Source organism: Melopsittacus undulatus, chromosome 1 (genome assembly GCF_012275295.1).
Source record: "Melopsittacus undulatus isolate bMelUnd1 chromosome 1, bMelUnd1.mat.Z, whole genome shotgun sequence".
NCBI classification, from domain to species: Eukaryota; Metazoa; Chordata; class Aves; order Psittaciformes; family Psittaculidae; genus Melopsittacus; species Melopsittacus undulatus.
The window spans coordinates 104,268,510-104,286,215 of record NC_047527.1 but is presented as its reverse complement, the minus strand read 5'-3'; the positions used below and the strand labels follow the sequence as shown (position 1 = coordinate 104,286,215).

The following is a 17,706-nucleotide window of genomic DNA, read 5'->3' as shown; positions in this document are numbered from 1 at the left end:
GCAACTTGTGAAGAAGATTTCATAGTCTTGTTAGTAAAGATTTGTTTCAGCTATGATAGTCTTCATCTGCTTTATCTTTTAAAAGAGCAGTTCCAGACTCAAACTGAACAACTGTAACTTCAGGGAAGAGCAGGCAAAACACTGAAAATGGTTGCTTTGGCCAGACCAGCCTCATCACCCAATCGGGTGTAGCTTCAGGCTCCTGGATCTGGTGGCCTTCTGCAAAATGGAGTTGAGATTGAGATTTTTCAACATTGAGATGCCATTCCTGTTTACAGTAATTATGTCTCTTTGGTTTGGGTAGACAGTTCTCAGGAGTGCCTGCTGGCAGGACATCCTATTAGCCTTTTCTCAGTCTCCCATGGAAAGTCATTTTGCTCCAGTATTGGCCTGAGAACTCACACTGTACAGGTAAATGTGCCAGGGAAGTTGAAAATACCAACCAAGGTGAACCAAACTTCACATTCATTTAAAAGTACTGATTTAGCCTTTGCGTTGTTGTTAGAACTGTGGAGTGCAAATTTGTTTTGACAGTCAATATTTTCCTCAGAACCTGCCTAGGACAACCTCTTCTTCTTCAGGAGCTCTGCATTCATCAGTCAGTTTCTCTTGTATTAGCTTACTTTTTTGTCAACTTTTTGTGAGCATACTCTAGAATGAAAGCAAAGATGCACCTACACCATTCAGTACAAATAATCTTTCAAAGACTCCTATTTGCATTTCTTTAGGTAGCGTAGGAAATCTCTGACAAGTCTCCCTTTCACAGGGGAGTATTGGAAAAGTTTAGATAAGAATCATGGAGCTTAGGCTAGCTTCTTTTTCTGCTTTTTCTCAGACATCCCTGATCTCAAAGACTATGATAGTTTTTTATTCCAGTGCTCTCAGTGGTAACTGTGTAAAATATATATGTGCAAAAAGGTTCAGCTCTGAACATGTTACAGCCTGGGCAAATGAATAATGTTGAGTGAATGAATAAAGTCTTGTAGATCGTTACTGGTTAAGGGAGATGTAAGATGGGAAGTTGCAACGTTTTGTTTTTAAATGAGAGCTGGGTTACTTCTCTTTGATGTAGTAATTTATGAAAAGGCTCTTATGCTTTATAAATTAGAAGTATTAAGATACACACTTTTCTTTGGTTGCACCAGGAGATTAGTAGGCAATATTGAGTATATTTTTGGGATCTTTTAATAATGACACTGAAGGTTGAGCAAGTTCTATAATGAGATTATAATTGAAGTCTATGCTTCTGTGGATATTAAACAAAAGCAGTTTCCTACAGTCTTTCACTTCTCTCTTACTACTAAAAGGTCAGCCTTTTTTCACCTTTGCATCACTTGTTTCTGTTGCACATCTTTTCCATACATCAGTCCTTCTGCCTTTAATACACACATATATAATAGAAGACGAAATAGGAAGAAAGTGCATACTGAGTTCTTTTTTAATAACTTCAAGAAATGTTGTGGAGGGAATTGCAGGAAATACTTTCACCTGTTATTGGTTGCGCAGTCAAAAAGTCCTCTTAAAAGTCTTTTAAATCAGAATCAGTTTGAAGCTGGAGTCAGTATGATAGCAAGTTTCCTGTTTTAGACTTGTTAGTGTTTCGAGCTATTGCAGTTAATTCTAGCTAGGCTGGCATCTGCCTTGCTTCCAGAGCATTTTTGTTGCTTTTATTCAGATTTGGAAGTAGAATTTTCTCAGCTATTTAACAGTAATAAAGCCTGTCTTGATAAGTAGTGTTCAGAGGGGGGGGAAAAAGCCCACCTTTCCTTGCAGGTATTCCAGTGAATTGATTCTTTCTCACTTGCTGTGCTTCCATTCACATGGGGCTACTAGCTGAACTGTAGGCATTCAAACTTGTATTTAAGCACAGTTAAACTTCTATAGCTGTACTTATGGCTCAGAAATGGTGGGAGCATGTGCTTTTGCAGGCCTGTTAAAAAGATTCTTGAAAAGGCAATAACAGCTTTCACTTAGGAAACTGTTGTGTGAACATTAATTCGTTACTAGCCGTGGTGATGACAGCACTAATTGAACCTTTTTGTAAATCATTTCTGTACCATCTTCCAGGGTATGGCAGTGGACAGATGTTCATTTAACAAGACATCTGTGCTGGTTTAGGATGCTACTGTATCCCAGATGTTACACTACTTTTAAGGTTATTGGCCCTGTTTTATGTATTTAGTACCATCATTTTGCTCTGTAGTTTGCAAAGCGTAAGAAGGAAGTTAGTTTCTCTCCTGGATGATCTAGAGGTTTCAGCATTTGAGAAAGAGGGGGAGTTCTGGGGAGGTTTGTGTGTACGTGTTCTCATAATCCTGAAACAAAAATACTGGATTGGTAAAGTAGTTTCAATGAATGCTCTGAACAAATTGTCACCTGATTTTGCAGGTAGCAACTTAGGGAGAACTTGCTGGAACTGGTGTCTGGCAGTAACTTCTGGGTAGTCATAAAGTAGCAGCCTGGCAGTGACAGGCAGCTGAGGATAGCTGCTTTGTCAGTTATTTCATGTTGTTCCAGGAGATGTTGGCCCATGGCTTTAGTCCTGATCACTTCGTGGAAAAAGTGAGTAGGATCCGAGATCTACTTTTGACCTACATTGTATTTGTCAGGTGATGGTGGTATTGCTGTCACCCGAAAACAAAAAACCCAAACGTGCAAAAAATGTCAGTCACATTTAAAAAAAAAAAGATAGAAGGAAAGTAGTATTTGATTCCTGTCAGGTGAATAAGACACGTCTTCATTTTATCCTGGCATTGAGCATCTGTACCACTCTCCATGTAATTCAGTGGAAGCCACTCAGGTGACCTTCCTTCTACCCAGAGAAGAATTACTAGGATTTTTGTTTACCATGGTGTATTTAGAGATGGAGATTAATGAAAGACATTAGCGAAGGAAACTAACTGGTAGCAAATTTAGAAGTAGGTCACACAGGATTTTGACAAATGACTCAGTTTTATGGAAATATGAATGAAATTATTGTAGACAGTAATTATATTCAACAGGAGTCCTGTATGTGTAATAAAGTATAGTTTTGTCTTGTTGACTTTGTTTCATGAAATGCTGAATGTGCTTTAAGCACTTCAAGAAGTTATATTTCTCTCAGTGGATCCGTTCTTTTAAGCATAAAATAGATGTGCTTTTGTTTTTGCCTTCTAAATTGAACTCCTGTAGGAAAAAGGCAAGTAAGAAGCCAATTTCAGAAACCCTGGCAGCAGTTCAGCCTGCGTACCAAGCCCGCTGCCCGTTGAACTGACTAATATTTATTGTTGTGTTCTTGTAGAGTGGGTATTGGTAAGGCTCTGCTTGTACATTTTGTTCCTGGTTAGTAAGCTCTGGGAGATGCTGCTCATCTGTACTTGCTGTTGTGAGCTGGTGGGGTCTCTGCAATGATATGTAAAAGCATGATGTAGTTATTCCTCCTAGTAAGAAAGTTTGGGCATTGAGCTTTGAGATTGTTTTTTGTAGTGCCCTCTTACAAGGGCATGTAGTGCTAGGGCAAGGGGAAATGGCTTTAAATGACGAAGGGTTGATTTAAATTAGATATTAGTAAGAAATTATTTACTGTGAGGGTGCTGAGGTGCTGGCACAGGGAAGCTGTGACTGCCCCATCCCTGACAGTGTTCAAGGCCAGGTTGGACAGGAATTTTGAGTGGAAGGAGTCCCTGCCCATTGCAGGCATTTGGAACTAGATGAGCTTTAATGTCCCTTCCAACCCAAATTGGTCTGGGATTCTATGACATATAGCGGAATCAAGGTTATAATGTTGAAGATAGCAATCACGTTTCACTACTGCCAGGCTTTATGTGAGCGAGGGGCAATAGTCACAGGCTGTTGTTCTGTAATTGTTTTAAGGGAGCAAAAGCTGGCCCCTTCACTCTCTTGTTCCAGCAGCCTTTTCATATCTTCCTTCAGGAGAATGAACTTCAGAACAACAAGTCAAGTCCCAGGAGAAAAACAGAGCACAGGTTGCCCTCCCCACTTTTAAAGAAGAGTGGAATAAGTAAATAGAAAAATAAACAATTCACAGTGTTTGTCAGTGTAAAAAAATCTAGCATTATGCAAACCAGCCAAAGCTTTATGAAAAAACGATTAAATAAAATGTATAAATTTAATACAAATAACATTAAGCAATACATTCTTATTACAGATGTTGATCGCAGTGATTAGGGATGCTATATGGCCCCCTCAGATGGTGTTTTCTGGGAAAACATTAAATTATAGTTGTCACTACAGTATATATTTTACTGTTCTGTGACTTGAATTATTTCTTTCTCAAAGCCAAACGTAAATTTGTAGGCTATAAAATCTCTTCTGATGACTGTGAAAGGAATGTAACTAGCAAAAATAAGTTAATGATATAATCCAGTGTTTTTTTCTGCCACTTATTCATTTTTACTTAAAACCTGCATGGTGTTATGAAGGCTTTGTAGAGTGTTTGGGGGAAGGGAATGGCAAGGAAACACCAGCCGTAGTTGTATCTTTTGCTGAAAGAAGCAATTATGTTGAATTAATTAAAACTTCTGATTTTCCTTAGCGTTAAATAGGTTGCTGAAATACAGTAGGGAGTTCGAGGAGTGAGCACTGCTCTTGTTTAAACAAAATATTTAAAAAGGCATTGTGAGGTAGTTTGATGCTTAATAGTAGTCTTAATAGAAAATCTAAAGCTGTATGTAAATTATGAAACAAACATAAACAATCATCATCATCTGCTGTCCAGTGGCCTTCACCTACAGGGTTGTGTTGGAGAATACTGAGATGGGTGCTTGTGAAGAAAATGGAATTGCCATTTTTGTCTGTGATTATTTCAAAGTAATCCTGGTTTAGTACAAAGTTGTAACTTTGTGTTGCAGACAGATACTTGGTAGAAGAATAATTGGGATAGGATTTAGAAATAATCCCTGTTCTTAGCTGGTTGTGTTCTGTAAAGCTTTTCAACATCCCTACACCAAGGAAAGTGATTTCACTTACCTGCATTCCCACCCGTTCATTTGGTGCTGGCTGATGTGCTGGTATCTTGTGAAGAGCTATGAGAAATGTAATATTTAAATGCTCTCATTTTCTTACCAGCTGCATTGGTTATCTGAGTGTTAGAAGTGTTACCTCTTTCTTGCTGTATCTCAGCCTTGCTGAAATAGCCTATTCTGTCCAAGGAGTATGATGTTCCATTTGCTCTCTTCCCTACTCTTCATTGTGAATGAGAAGAAATCTATGTGATGATCTCTGATGCTGCTGCAAGAAACATTTGTGTCCTTCCATCTTATCTAGTAGAAGGTGTCTCTGCCCATGCAGGGGGTTGGGACTTAAGGTCCCTCCCAGCCCAAGCCATACTATGATTCAATGATTCTCCAAAGCTTCCAAAACCTCTCATTTGAATTATTCTTTTCCTCCTTTGCAGAGACAAAACCCAACACAATATGAAGAGATATTTTTGTTATGTAGCCCAAGATCTGTTGCTTCCCTGCTCTTTTAGCCTTGTTACCTTCTTTGATACACGAGAACGAAAGGCTTTGCACTATAGTGTTTATTTCATAGCCAGTTCAGCAGCTCTGGTCCTGCGGAAATAATTTGGATAGATTTAAGAATTATGACTGATTGTACAAAAAAAAGAAAAAAAAGGAAGTGCTGGTTTTGGAATGATTTAATCACTTCAGAAACCTCCAAACAAACCTTTTCCCCACACTCCAAAAATAAACCCAAATTCTTTCAGAATCCTCCATGAAAGAGGAACTAGAGGGGTTTTGTTGCTGGGGGGGGGCGGGGGGGACAAGCGGGGTGCTGGTGTATTGGCTTGCGTGTCATCCTGATTCAAGGCATGGTGGTAGGGTGAATGGTTGCCTGGGAGCTCTGGGACATTGGAACTGCTGAGATGCCCCAAACCACTCAGAATTTGTGTACTTGGAATCAGGAGCTCCCAGGGTCTCCCAGGCTTTCCGTCAGCACACCAGGCAGGTTGCCAAGTAGCCTGAAAATTTGGGAGGCAAGGTGCCAAGCTCTTGGCTACTTTTCAAATGGGCTGCTGAACAGCTGGGAATCTGGATGCTTGGGCTTCTCAACAGCCCACCACGTTAGTTGCTGAAGAGCCAGGGAGGGAAATAAGGCTGGAATTTGTGGCATAAACCTGTCTCCTTTCCATCAGACCTTGGCTGAAATTGAAACAAATCTGTTGGATACTTGAGTTTTGATGGGCTGTCCTCATTTGATGACTTTTTTAATGTGATGACATTCAGTCATGTCTCATAACATTTTATTTTATGTGTCAAAATATTGGTTTCACTGAAAATAATGTTTCAATTTAATTGCTTTAATGTCATTATTATACATATTTCTTCCAAGGATACTTTGGATGGATTGGTATCTATTCTATAGTGTACATAACTACTGGATGGGTTTTGAATTGTGTTCTCTCATCTCTCTCTCTAGTTTCCTCCTATGTGGAGTTCATATCTTAAAGTCTTGCTGATTTAAGGTATTTTTTGATCAGTAGAAATTTGTTACTCTATTTTCTTGTAAGAATAATCAGAAAAACTTGAGGGGCCAACTGCTGATGCAAGTGTACATTGTTGAGAACATTACCTAGAGCAGGAAAAAAAATGAAGAATCTTCTGATTTACACAGTACTCAAATCACAGGTTAACTTAAGCATTGCGTAATTTAGTGCTGACACTTATCCCTCAAATTTATATTATTTAAATGCTAATTTAAATTAAAACCTTCTTCAAAATGTAAAAAATGCTTTCAGTTTCAAACAAGCATTCCTTTCTTATCTTTGCAGGCCTCGGAGTAGAGGAAAAACTGCAGTGGAGGATGAAGACAGTATGGATGGTTTGGAGGCAGCAGAAACAGAAAACACTGTGGAAACAGGTAATGAGAGTATAGTGTTGATGCTCTCTCAGAAATGCATTTTAATTATGCAGGACTTCAGTACACGACATTTTTTTCTAGAGTTTAGTAGCATGAGATGTGCATTTGGGCAGATAGATGAAAAACTCTGTATTTAAATCTATATTAAATAAAGCTATTTGAACATGCTGCTTTTAAATAGTCCAATGGGAATGCTTTCATAGGCTTTGTAGGCCAGAAAAAGAGGCTCTTTTTCTGGTTCTGCAAGTCTGTAGCTAACAAAAAAGAGTTCTGCAGCTGTAGCTGCTATTTTTAGAATACCTGCCAAAATACAGTATTACTATTGACTTGTACCTTAGCTAGCTACGGCAGATTATATACCAAAGGGATAATCGGGATAACCAAATGTTACTGCTTGTTACTGCTGCGTAGGAAACAAGATAAATCTCTCTTCTTGTTCTTGTAAATATTTGTTGTGATAGTACCCAAATGCTTCAGTTACCAGAGGGATCTCATTGTACTGGACCAAATACTGTTGTAACAGTCTGTGATTTCTTTTCTGGCAGGTTAGGAGTCTAAAGAGACAAGCAGATGAGCTAGCACACAAGATAAAGGCCATGATGAAGAACTGTCATCTCTTTGCCAGGCACATGTCTGTAGCCATTTGCCTGTTTTTAACCAGGATGAATATGTGTAGAAGAATAAAACCTGCCAGGAAGGAAAACCAACAAACCATGGCCAGTTGGCGGAAGTTTGTTGGTTTGACAGAAATAAGCCTTAAAAATGCATTGAGACATAAGGATTTATAAATTTAATTAGGTGGTCCTATATGTGTAATGAGCAAAGTGGAAGGAAGAGCAGAGACCCATAGCAGAAGCTGGCGGTCAGGGTGGCAGTTGCATGGAAGCGTGCTGGCTGACTTGAGGAAGTTGTTGAATTACTCTCATAGCCACTCAGTAAAGGAGGTAGAATTGTGAAGTCCTTAAAGATGAAGACAAGAATCTATGCTTAGTGTTAGATTCATAGGGAGAACAAGTAGAGCCTTTTTTTTTTCTGTTTTGCAGTGACACTTTACATACAGAAATATAATTGCAGTGCTGAAAGCCATAGAAGAGGTTGAAATTCTCAAGCGGGTTCAGGATGAGCTTATGTTGGTCTCAATATGTTGGTCTCTTGCTTCTTACTTGCTAGATGGTGAATGATGCTGAGAAGGCTTTGTATTCAGGACTAAGCTTTGGGAAGTGTCATGAGTGTTTAGTCACAACTTGTGTTGAATTTAAGTGTTCATAGCTTGTAGAGGGAGTCTGTAGATTGGAGATAATGCAAGGATGTTTCATTGTTTTATTCTGTCTATTGGTTTTGTGCCTCTGGTGATAAGCTGCTGGTGGTAGTGAACTTGGATGGTCTTTTCCAGCTTCAACAAGTAGGTAATTACCAGTTACTAAAGTTGAAAGTGAAAAAGTTCTTGCAGTTAGAGTAGGTGAAGAAAGGCTGGTTCCAGTTGTGTCCTATATTCCATGTGTTACTCTTCCTATCAAATGTGCTAGAAGCAGCCTTATGAAAATCAGTAAAGGGGACAGAAAGTGTGATTGGCAGTGGTAATCTTTGTACATTTTAAATATGGGGGTTTTTTGTTGTTGTTGTTTGGATTTTTTTTTTTTTTTAAATCCAAAGAAATTCAAGCTTAAGAACTGCTGGTACACCCCTATGTAGGCAAGCTAGTGATAGCAGCAATTTCTTTGGCTTTACATATAATTAGTAACAGAGTTCTTCAACAGAGATCTGAGAGCAGTTTTTACTTTGGAGGAGGAGGGACACATAATTATTTTGAGGCTCCGAGAGTGCATATAGATAAATCTCTCCATTATTCCTCATCAGAATCATCCTGGCTGTCAGACAGGGCTGATGCTCCTCTCTAAAGGTACAAGCAGCAGAGGAGCACTGTGCTAGAAATCCTCTTAGACAAAGACTCCTCTGCTGGAAGTGGTGCACTTCAATGAGAGCCCAAGGTAGTTTTGCAAAGTGTAGTCTTAAGTAAAGAAAAGCTTGATAAAAATATATAGGTCTGAAATCCCATCTTTAAAGGGGGAACCAGAAGACGTGAAGAGCAGTATTGTGGTGAGCCATTTGATAGAGACAGAATCGCCATTATGTTATTTTAAAAGTTGAATACCATGTGTCTTGATAAAGGTTTAATCATATTAATTGAAAACGCTGCTGCCTCTAAAACTTCAAGCACTTACCTGTGTTAAGGATAAAGTGTGGGAGAAGGAGCAATCCCAATTTGTTGCTCCATGTAAAGCTGTCTTAGTCAAATTGAAGTGTATTTCTGTTCTAGTTTATATATTTCTACTTTGACTAAAAGGGTCTTTTAATTTGTTTTCTTGCAAACAGTGGACTTGCCAACAATTTGCTGTGGTAGTTGGCAAACCAGAACACAATATAGTAGTATTACAAAACTTGAGATCATCTGAACATCTTGATGTGCAATTTCTGACATACTTTGAGTCTTCATATTTCTAGCTTCCTTTCCATTGTTTGGCTCATGTGTTGGGAATAACCATGGATTTTTTTACTTTCTGAGGCTTTTATTTCTTGTTTGTTTGGGTTTGGGAGGTCATTTCTATTTTGTTTTATTTAAGGAGTCCAGCATTACTGGTGCCTATTTGTGAATTAATTTTCATAAAATGAGAGAAGTCCATGTTACAAATGTGCTATTCAGTATAATGAGCTCAACTTCCAGGGAAGGGAGCAGTGCAGAAGGGGTTAGAGCTTTCGGTGCAGGGAAAGAAAAATCAAATCTTGGGGGGGAGCAAAGTCGAAGGTAAGTACTAAACATTAGGCATTATTTCCATCTGTATGGTTGACACAAATGTTTGTTCAAAAAAGAAAAAAAGGCAGAAATTCTTCCTGAAGTAACTCTTTTATAATGCCAAGGCATGGCTGTTTTAATTGCAGTTTGGGAAACAAGTTACTACCCTTAACAGAATTCTGTAATCTCTCATGTGAAAAGAGGCAGAATTGGAAGCAGAGCAGGATAAGCTGTGTGCTGCTCTGATCATTTCAGTATGGGCTATTATCCCCGCCAACTACAGTGATTTCTGAGCCCTGCCCGTTTTCTGCCAAGTGCTATGTTCTCTTTGGGATAAATGAACGTAGAATTTGTAAGGATGGAAAGAGAGGAGAGATTTGGAATTGGAAAAAGGAAATTCTGGAAATTGGAAAAAAGATCTCTTTGGAGCTAAGTCAACATTTTCCTAAAAAAAAATGGTGCTGGCAAGTGCTTCTACTGAATCAATAGACTTCTAGCTTCTTGTAAACCTCAGGGCAGATTCCTTTCCTTTACCCACCAAGCCCTTTTTCTCTTGTTGATTTCTTGGCTGCTCCCTTAGTGTCTGTTTTGCTTCTGAGCTTCATATTGGTCTTTCCAGATGTACGTTCGTTCATTTTTATTCACTGTGGTTCTCACAGTGATGTTGCACTGGTAATTTCCCTATCCAACCAATGTTGAGTTTACCCATCCCTCCCATCATTTTAGCACCTGCAGCATCATAGCATGATTAAGGTTGGCTGTACCTCTGAAGATTGTCTAGTCCAGTCCTCTGCTCAAGCAAGGCCACCCAGAGATGGCTGTCCAGGAACAAGTTCAGACAGGTTTAGTGTGAGGTGTCCCTGCCCATGGCAGGGGGGTTGGAACTAGATGATCTTAAGGTCCTTTCCAACCCTAACTATTCTATGATTCTATGGCGATTCCACAGCCTGCCTGGGCAACCAGTGCTAGCTCTCTGGTCACCCTCACAGCAAAAAAGTGTTTCTTGATGTTCAGAGGGAACCTCGTGTTTTTGTTTGTGCCCATTGTCTCTGGTCCTGTCAAGACTTTTCAGCCATCAACATCTTCTACCTTTCTAGCTATCTGTAAAATATGTGTTGCTGTAGAATACTACGTTCTCCTGTAGGTCCTTTTGTGTTGCTCCTCTCCAGAATTTTTTATTCTGAGGAATGCGTCTCTTCAATGGCCAAAACTCACAGAAGTCTGGGAAGCATGTGGGTTTGTGCACACATGTACATGCCAATATAAATCTGTTAATCTAAAGGATTGAAATATGACAAATATGTCCTGGTAAGCTTTCCTCAGGTTTGGTGTATCTTAATGAAGCCAAGTCTGTTAATGAAGACTTGGCCTGTTTCTTTTCCCCATCTTCTGTTAGTTCTTGCAAGTTTTTATGCTTTGTATTATCTTGGTTCTACATTTAACTTGACTCAAAGTGAATTCTGTGTGTTAATTCTTTGATTATGCTTTTCTTTTAAGAACATTTCTGAAATAACCAACTAGTCCTAGAGTCTTCAATTCTTCCTGTCATTGTGTCACATAAAAATGTTGCGATTCAGACTCTGATCTGGGAGAACTGCAGTTAAGTTTATTTCAGAGTCTCTTGGAAAACTCATAGTAAATCCATTAAGTATTCTGTTTACTATCTATACTATGTCAACTAATTCTTAAATTAATAGTTAATAACAGATCTTTACTTCCCCATGGTGTTTGGAGGCTTCAGAATTGATAATACATTAAAGAGCCTGTATGATCCTATCGATTGGTACTGTGCTGTTGTCACTAGTAAGGTTATTATCAGACCCAGTGATGTTGCCTGGCCAAGTGTTTTCTTGTTGAACTTAACATAATTTCCTCTAAGATAAGCCATGATAGGTGAAATGCGTTGTTATTATTAGGCAAATACATTGAAATAGTAGCATGTATCCTATGTGATGTACACTCTTTTCCTCACTGGAAATTGTTCTGGTTTGTGTATGTTTTAGTTCTATGGAGCTGTCTTGGTTTTCAGTCATGCTGTGTTGAGGCCAACTCTCCAGTTTGGTAGAAGAAATATTAGACGAATTCAAACCTCAGTCCCACCTAATTCAAATCACAGAATAAACCAGGCTGGTGTTAGAGCCCCACAGCATCTGCCCTGGTAACCCTTTTCTAGGTCAGGTACAAAAGGAAGGAAAGTAGTGGGTAAAATAAACTTTCTTAGGGTAATAAAGAGAAGCCCACCTGCAAGGCACTGAAGACGTGACTGTAGCAAGTTAAATGACTCCTGAATTCAGTAGTAGTTGATGTAAAAGAACATGCAGGGTAAAAATCCAACAAAAATTGCTCTCAAATAGCTGTCGCTACCAGAGCAAGTGGTACTGTAGTTCTGAGAATTGCAGTAGCTTTTATAAGTCCAAGAAGGAAATCAAGTTCTAAGAATTACTGGCAAAGGGATTAGGGGAAAAAAGCATCAGTGTGGTTTTTTTACTGCTGCTTTATAAATCCTTGGCACGGCTGCATGTTAAACGCCATGTGCAGTTCTGCTTCCTCTTCTCCAAAAGGACGAGCTGTAATTGGGGAAGTACAGGAAAGGCCAACGAGTACGACAAGGAGTAAATAATAGCTTCTGTGCAGGGTTCAGTTAAGGTAAAACATTTCAACCTGAAATGATATAACTGAGGAGGAGGAACTTAGTAGAGTCCCACAAAATGATGAGTGGTATGGAGAAACTGAACAAGGAATGATGATTTGATTTGCATCACAAAAATCAGGGGACATCAGGTCACATTCAGAGCAAAAAGGTAGTTGTATTTGCACTTGGTATCTACTTAAATTGTGGAATTCATTGCTGCTGGATGCTTTGGCATGAAAAATTTTCATGGCCAAAAGACCTGAACAAATTCATGGAAGAATCATCAGAGAAGTGCTGTTGAATACCACCACCAGCTTAGGAAGTTTCTCGGTCGCGGATCACTGTGAGCTGGTTATCCATAATTCAGTGTTCTGTGTTGAGAAAGACTGAAATTGCAGTTTAAATGGTCCTACACTGGAACCCTGATTTTTATTTTATAACTGGTACAAAACTTGAACAAAGCCATTTTCTGTGTAAAATGTATGTAACAAATAAGAGTTCTGTTGGAATGAAAAGTATCCAAGTACACATTGAGATGTACAAAAAAGAATAACTGCAGGCTTTCTCCTCATCTCCATATAGCAACTGTTGCAGTGAGTAAATCGCTGCCATGTCCTTCAGAGAAGAAAAAAATAGATAAGTGGTGGTTTTAAAAGAAAATACATGCACAGCACTTGCAAAAAATGCCAACAAAACACTTCTGATGCGGTTGTACGTTTTGTTATGTGATGAAAAAAATTGTGCAGTGTTGACTTAAGGTGAAGAAACTGTGCCTCTATACATAGAGAAATGGTTCTTGCATGGGGTTACTACCATCACAATCAAGCTTCAGTATGCGTTTTTCCCCTCCCTCTCCTGTGGTTGTGTTTTTAGGCAAGTGTATGTGCATACAGGCCCGGTGCAGCCCAAGTGATGGTGGCAGCTATTTGCAGCCATCACGCCCTGTGTGATTCAGTATACCTTGGGTTGGTTGCTGAGGTCTGAAAGCATTGCAGGTGTGACCCCTGAGGGACTGGTTAGCTACAGTGTGTCCATTCTAAAACCTGTGTATGTGAAGTGTGCCAGTGAATTGCTTAGAGGCTGGCAGGAGAGGTGATGTTTCAATGAAATTGTGTCTGGAACAGTAACAGATTTACAAACTCTTGAGTAGTGGAAACTTGTTCTAAACTGGCATAGTGAGTGAAATTTGGTAATTGCAGTACTGGATAGGCATTTAAATTTGTAACTTACCTTCTTTTGTTAAAATTTCTTTTTGTATTGTGGCTACACTGATGTGGTTTCTTGCTCTGTCTAAACTACTAGAACTAGAGCATTTTGGTGTTGCTTGTACTTTTGTAGACCCCTCTGAGGCTGTGTGAAACCACTTGTCCCATTGTCATTTCCAACACAGCACTGTCCCTTCCTTGTGCAGAAATAACAATTGCATGTGCTGGTGAAAACCTTGTCGATCCCTCTTGCAGAACACCTCAGTAAGCAACAGTTGAGATCCCTGGAATGACCCTGCTGTGTTCGGTGATACTGGTATTTACCAGCCTGTGATACCTTCTGTTCCTATTGAAAGTTTTGGAAGGTCATAACATTTCTTTGGTTGTTTGCCAAATTAGCAGTAGGTCTGGCAGCAGAGTCCCAATGGGTAAACTGGTTAAATAGTCACCTTGTTGCATTTAAGCAACAGTAGAAAAGTTTGTTTATGACAGCTGTTTTGATTCTTGTTTTCAGTGTCACTGTATACTGAACATGATCTCATAAGATTTTAGAAGAGATTTTCTTTCTATCATGGCAGAACTTTTGGAGTATTTTAAGGTTTTGACTTGGAAAGTGGTTTCTAACTTTAAAAAAAACCCAACAACTTTTGGATATGGTGGTGTCATCTTTGCCTTATTGCCATAGCAGAGCCCACACATGTATCTCCTTATCTTGCTGCAGGTTTTGTAGATCTTGCCAATAATCCCAGTGACTTCCCTGCATAGCTCTCCCCATTCATGGTAGCCAAAGTTGTTTTTTTTTTTTTCCCACCTATTTTGTATGTCCATCCTTGGAGATGCTCAAAACTGCCTGGACATAGTCTTGGGCATCTGGCTCTGGATGGTCTGGCTTGAGTGAGGGGTTGGACAAGGTGATCTCTGGGCTGCCTCCTGCCCTCAACCCTGCTGTAATCTTGTGGATGTTATTATAGAATCATAGCATGGTTTGGGTTGGAAGGGACATTAAAGCTCATCCAGTTCCAACCCCCTGCCGTGGGCAAGGACACCTTCCACTAGAGCAGGTTGCTCAAAGCCCTGTCCAACCTGGCCTTGAACACTGCCAGGGATGGGGCAGCCACAGCTTCTCTGGGCAACCTGTGCCAGTGCCTCACGACCCCTGAGGAAGCTTATGGACATCTCAACCCTTCTGATGGCCCATGTGGATCCCTTACACTCTCAGGGATTTCCTTTAACTTTAATAAGATCTTTCTGTCCTCACCAGTCAGGTGAGGAAGAACTATTGATGGAAAGTATTCAAATAATATTATTCTTTAGAAGCTATGTTTCCTGGTATTTTTCTAATGCTTTAGTAAAGGATACTGACATAAAAAAAGAGCTTGGAGACACGTGGAGTTGTGCATGTAAGTCCTTTTTTTTTAATTCTCAGTTCCCCCCCAGCTTATTATATATGGGTAAAATCTTCACTGTGACAGAAGCATTCATGAAAACAGGATGCAAAATAAAGCCTTATATATGAATTTGCAAATGAGCTTCGCATTTATTAATCATTCATGGTTCCTTCACTCCCAGGAGCTTCAAAGTAGGATGCCATAACCAAGTCTGATGAATGTTCATTAAATTCGGTGAAAAGCAGTTAGTGTGTTGTGCCAGATGCCTCCAGGAATGTCCCTGAGACAGCGATGAGGGTATCTGCTGTCCTTCTGCCATGCCAGTGCCGGACTCCTGTCTCTTAGGAGTTTGGTTCATGAAATGCATTACTTCTGTTCTTCCTTAATCTTTGGTTCACAGAATCACAGAATCCCAAGGGTTGGAAGGGACCTCGAAAGATCATCTAGTCCAACCTCCCTGCAAGAGCAGGGTAACCTAGAGTACATCACACAGGAACTTGTCCAGGCGGGCCTTGAATATCTCCAATGTAGGAGACTCCACAACCCCCCTGGGCAAACTGGAAAACTTTCACCAAGTTGCGTGTGCAATACTTCAGCTAACATAAAACGCTATTTTCATTCTGTTTGGTGAGCACTGTGTTTTCAGTCTTCCAACGGCATATTGAGACACAGTTTGGTTTATTGCAGAGACAGCAGTTGAGATGTTGTTTGTCTCATTTAGTATAATTTGGGTCTCTTCTTTTCTAGAGAAGCAAACAGCAGGGGAAAAAGCACCATAAGGATGTAAGCTCATGTAGTCATAGTATGTAGTGATAAACAATCTGTGTCTTCTCACATAGTCCAGAGTTCTTGAGAATGAGCAAGTGTCCATGAACTTTGCTTTCCAGTGTAATGGGTGCCCATTAATGTATAATGAGATGAAAGGTGGCAAAAAAGTAAATGGCTTTTCCTTATTTGAGAGTTTCTGCAAATACACGGTAATGCAGAGCTCCTTTTTCGAAGTTTAACTAGGTTAAATACAGTTGCTTAGATGGTTTGGAACAAGGCCACAGTTTCTGGTGGTCTTCCTTGGGCACTTGGTGTGGTACTGTCGTGAACAGTTGTGTGGGTTTTGGTGTTAGTGATTTGAGGTCTGCCTGTCTTACAGGTAGTTATGTTTTGCACTCTTCATTGAGGTTGTATGTAGAAATTTGGGGGTTACTTGCATAAATTATCCTTCAGATCCAACATGCTTTGGAAATGCACTACTGACCATTATGAATGGCTCTGCTGGATGCTGCCTGTGTTGGGAATCCCCATGCAGGAGTGATTGTAGGGATTGTTCATTCAGATGTACCAAAACCTAAGGGCATGGGATTTTGATTTATTTTGTTTTGTTTTCTGTACAGAGCCATTTACTATTACAAGGGATGCATTTCCCAACAGGATATTTCTTTGGCATCAAGTGATTGTCCAGCATTGTTTTTTTTCTTTAGGAGAGGTTGGTATAATCGGTTTAACACCTGCCATTTGGTTTTCAAACATTTCTGGATGTTTCAGATGTTCAACAATGTTTCAGGTCTATGTTACTGAGTAGCTTAACTGAAGTTAGGGAAGCAGTTTCAGTTTGCACCAGCTCAAATAAACATTTGGCACACACCAAGTCATGAGCAGGGAATTTCTTCTTTGTGTTTCTCTTTAGTATGTTTCAGGTGCCTTCATTGGGGGTTTTAAATATTACATCATTGTCTTCCTAAATGAGGTCACTCTAGGTTAAAGAATAATTTTACTTCAATCTCTGTCCATCAAACAAGAAAGATTTCTCCATGTGCTGTAGCGGGCGTATAATTTCAGTATTACAGACCAAGCTGTGCAGTTCTGTGTTCTGAGAGTTTTCTTCTCTTTTATTGATCTTATAAATAAGATTAAAGCTTATAGCAGGTTTTTGCGCACTCCCACCCATGTCGCAGATTCTTCTAACCATCCATTTCTCCACTTGAATAAATTATCCTTTGCAATATTTGATGATATTTTGACATGCTGTGTATTAGGTTTTTTTTTTTTAAAGTGACTGTAACTTCTGCTTGAATATTCTAAATAGTCTGTTGCTTTACTCTAACCAGACTTCCTTGAAAGAGCTGTATGTATTGGCCTCTCAGCTGAAACCTGTGCTCACTGAAGTTTTAGATGGCAGGTGATCCAGGCACAGGTCCTTGATCTGGCTCTGCGTTGGGACAGATCATGGAATCATAGAATCAACTAGTTTGGAAAAGACCTTGGAAATGATCAAGTCCAACTGTTACCCCCTGGAGCACCAAGTCCGCTACTAAACCATGTCACTAAGGGCCTCATGTACACAGGTTTTGGACACTTCCAGGGATAATGATTCCACCAGTTCCCTGGGAAGCCTGTTCTGATACCCAACATTTGGTGAAGAGATTTTTCTTAATATCCAGTCTAAACCTCCTATGGTGCAGCTTGAGGCCATTGCCTCTTGTCTTATCACCTGTTACTTGAGAGAAGAAGCCAGCCACTTCCTCACTCTATCCTCCTTTCAGGTAGTTGTAGAGTGATAAGGTCCCCCCTGAGCCTTCTCTTTTTCAGACTGAAGAACCCCACTTCCCTCAACTGCTCCTTATAAGACTTATGCTTCAGACCCTTCACCAGATTCATTGTCCTCCCAGCTGGCCCAGCCACTGCGTTGCTGGAGCTGACCCACTCCAGCACCTCGATGTCTTCTTGGCAGTGAGTGGCCCAGAACTGAACACAGTATTTGAGGTGCAGCCTCACCAGTGCCAAGTACAGGGATACAGTCAGTTCCCTGGTCCTGCTGGCTGTGCTATTGCTGAT

The 17,706-nt window shown here is 39.9% G+C and overlaps 1 protein-coding gene across 1 annotated transcript in view; it reads left to right on the top strand.

Annotated features, from left to right (window-relative positions):
• The window catches only part of KMT2C (lysine methyltransferase 2C), a 192,100-nt gene that overhangs the window by 40,789 nt on the left and 133,605 nt on the right, over positions 1-17,706 (top strand). Inside the window, exon 2 of the mRNA XM_031049774.2 lies at positions 6,773-6,861. Within this exon, the coding sequence (XP_030905634.2) occupies positions 6,816-6,861 (46 nt within the window). The 5' untranslated portion in view covers positions 6,773-6,815. The remainder of the gene's footprint in view (positions 1-6,772; positions 6,862-17,706) is intronic.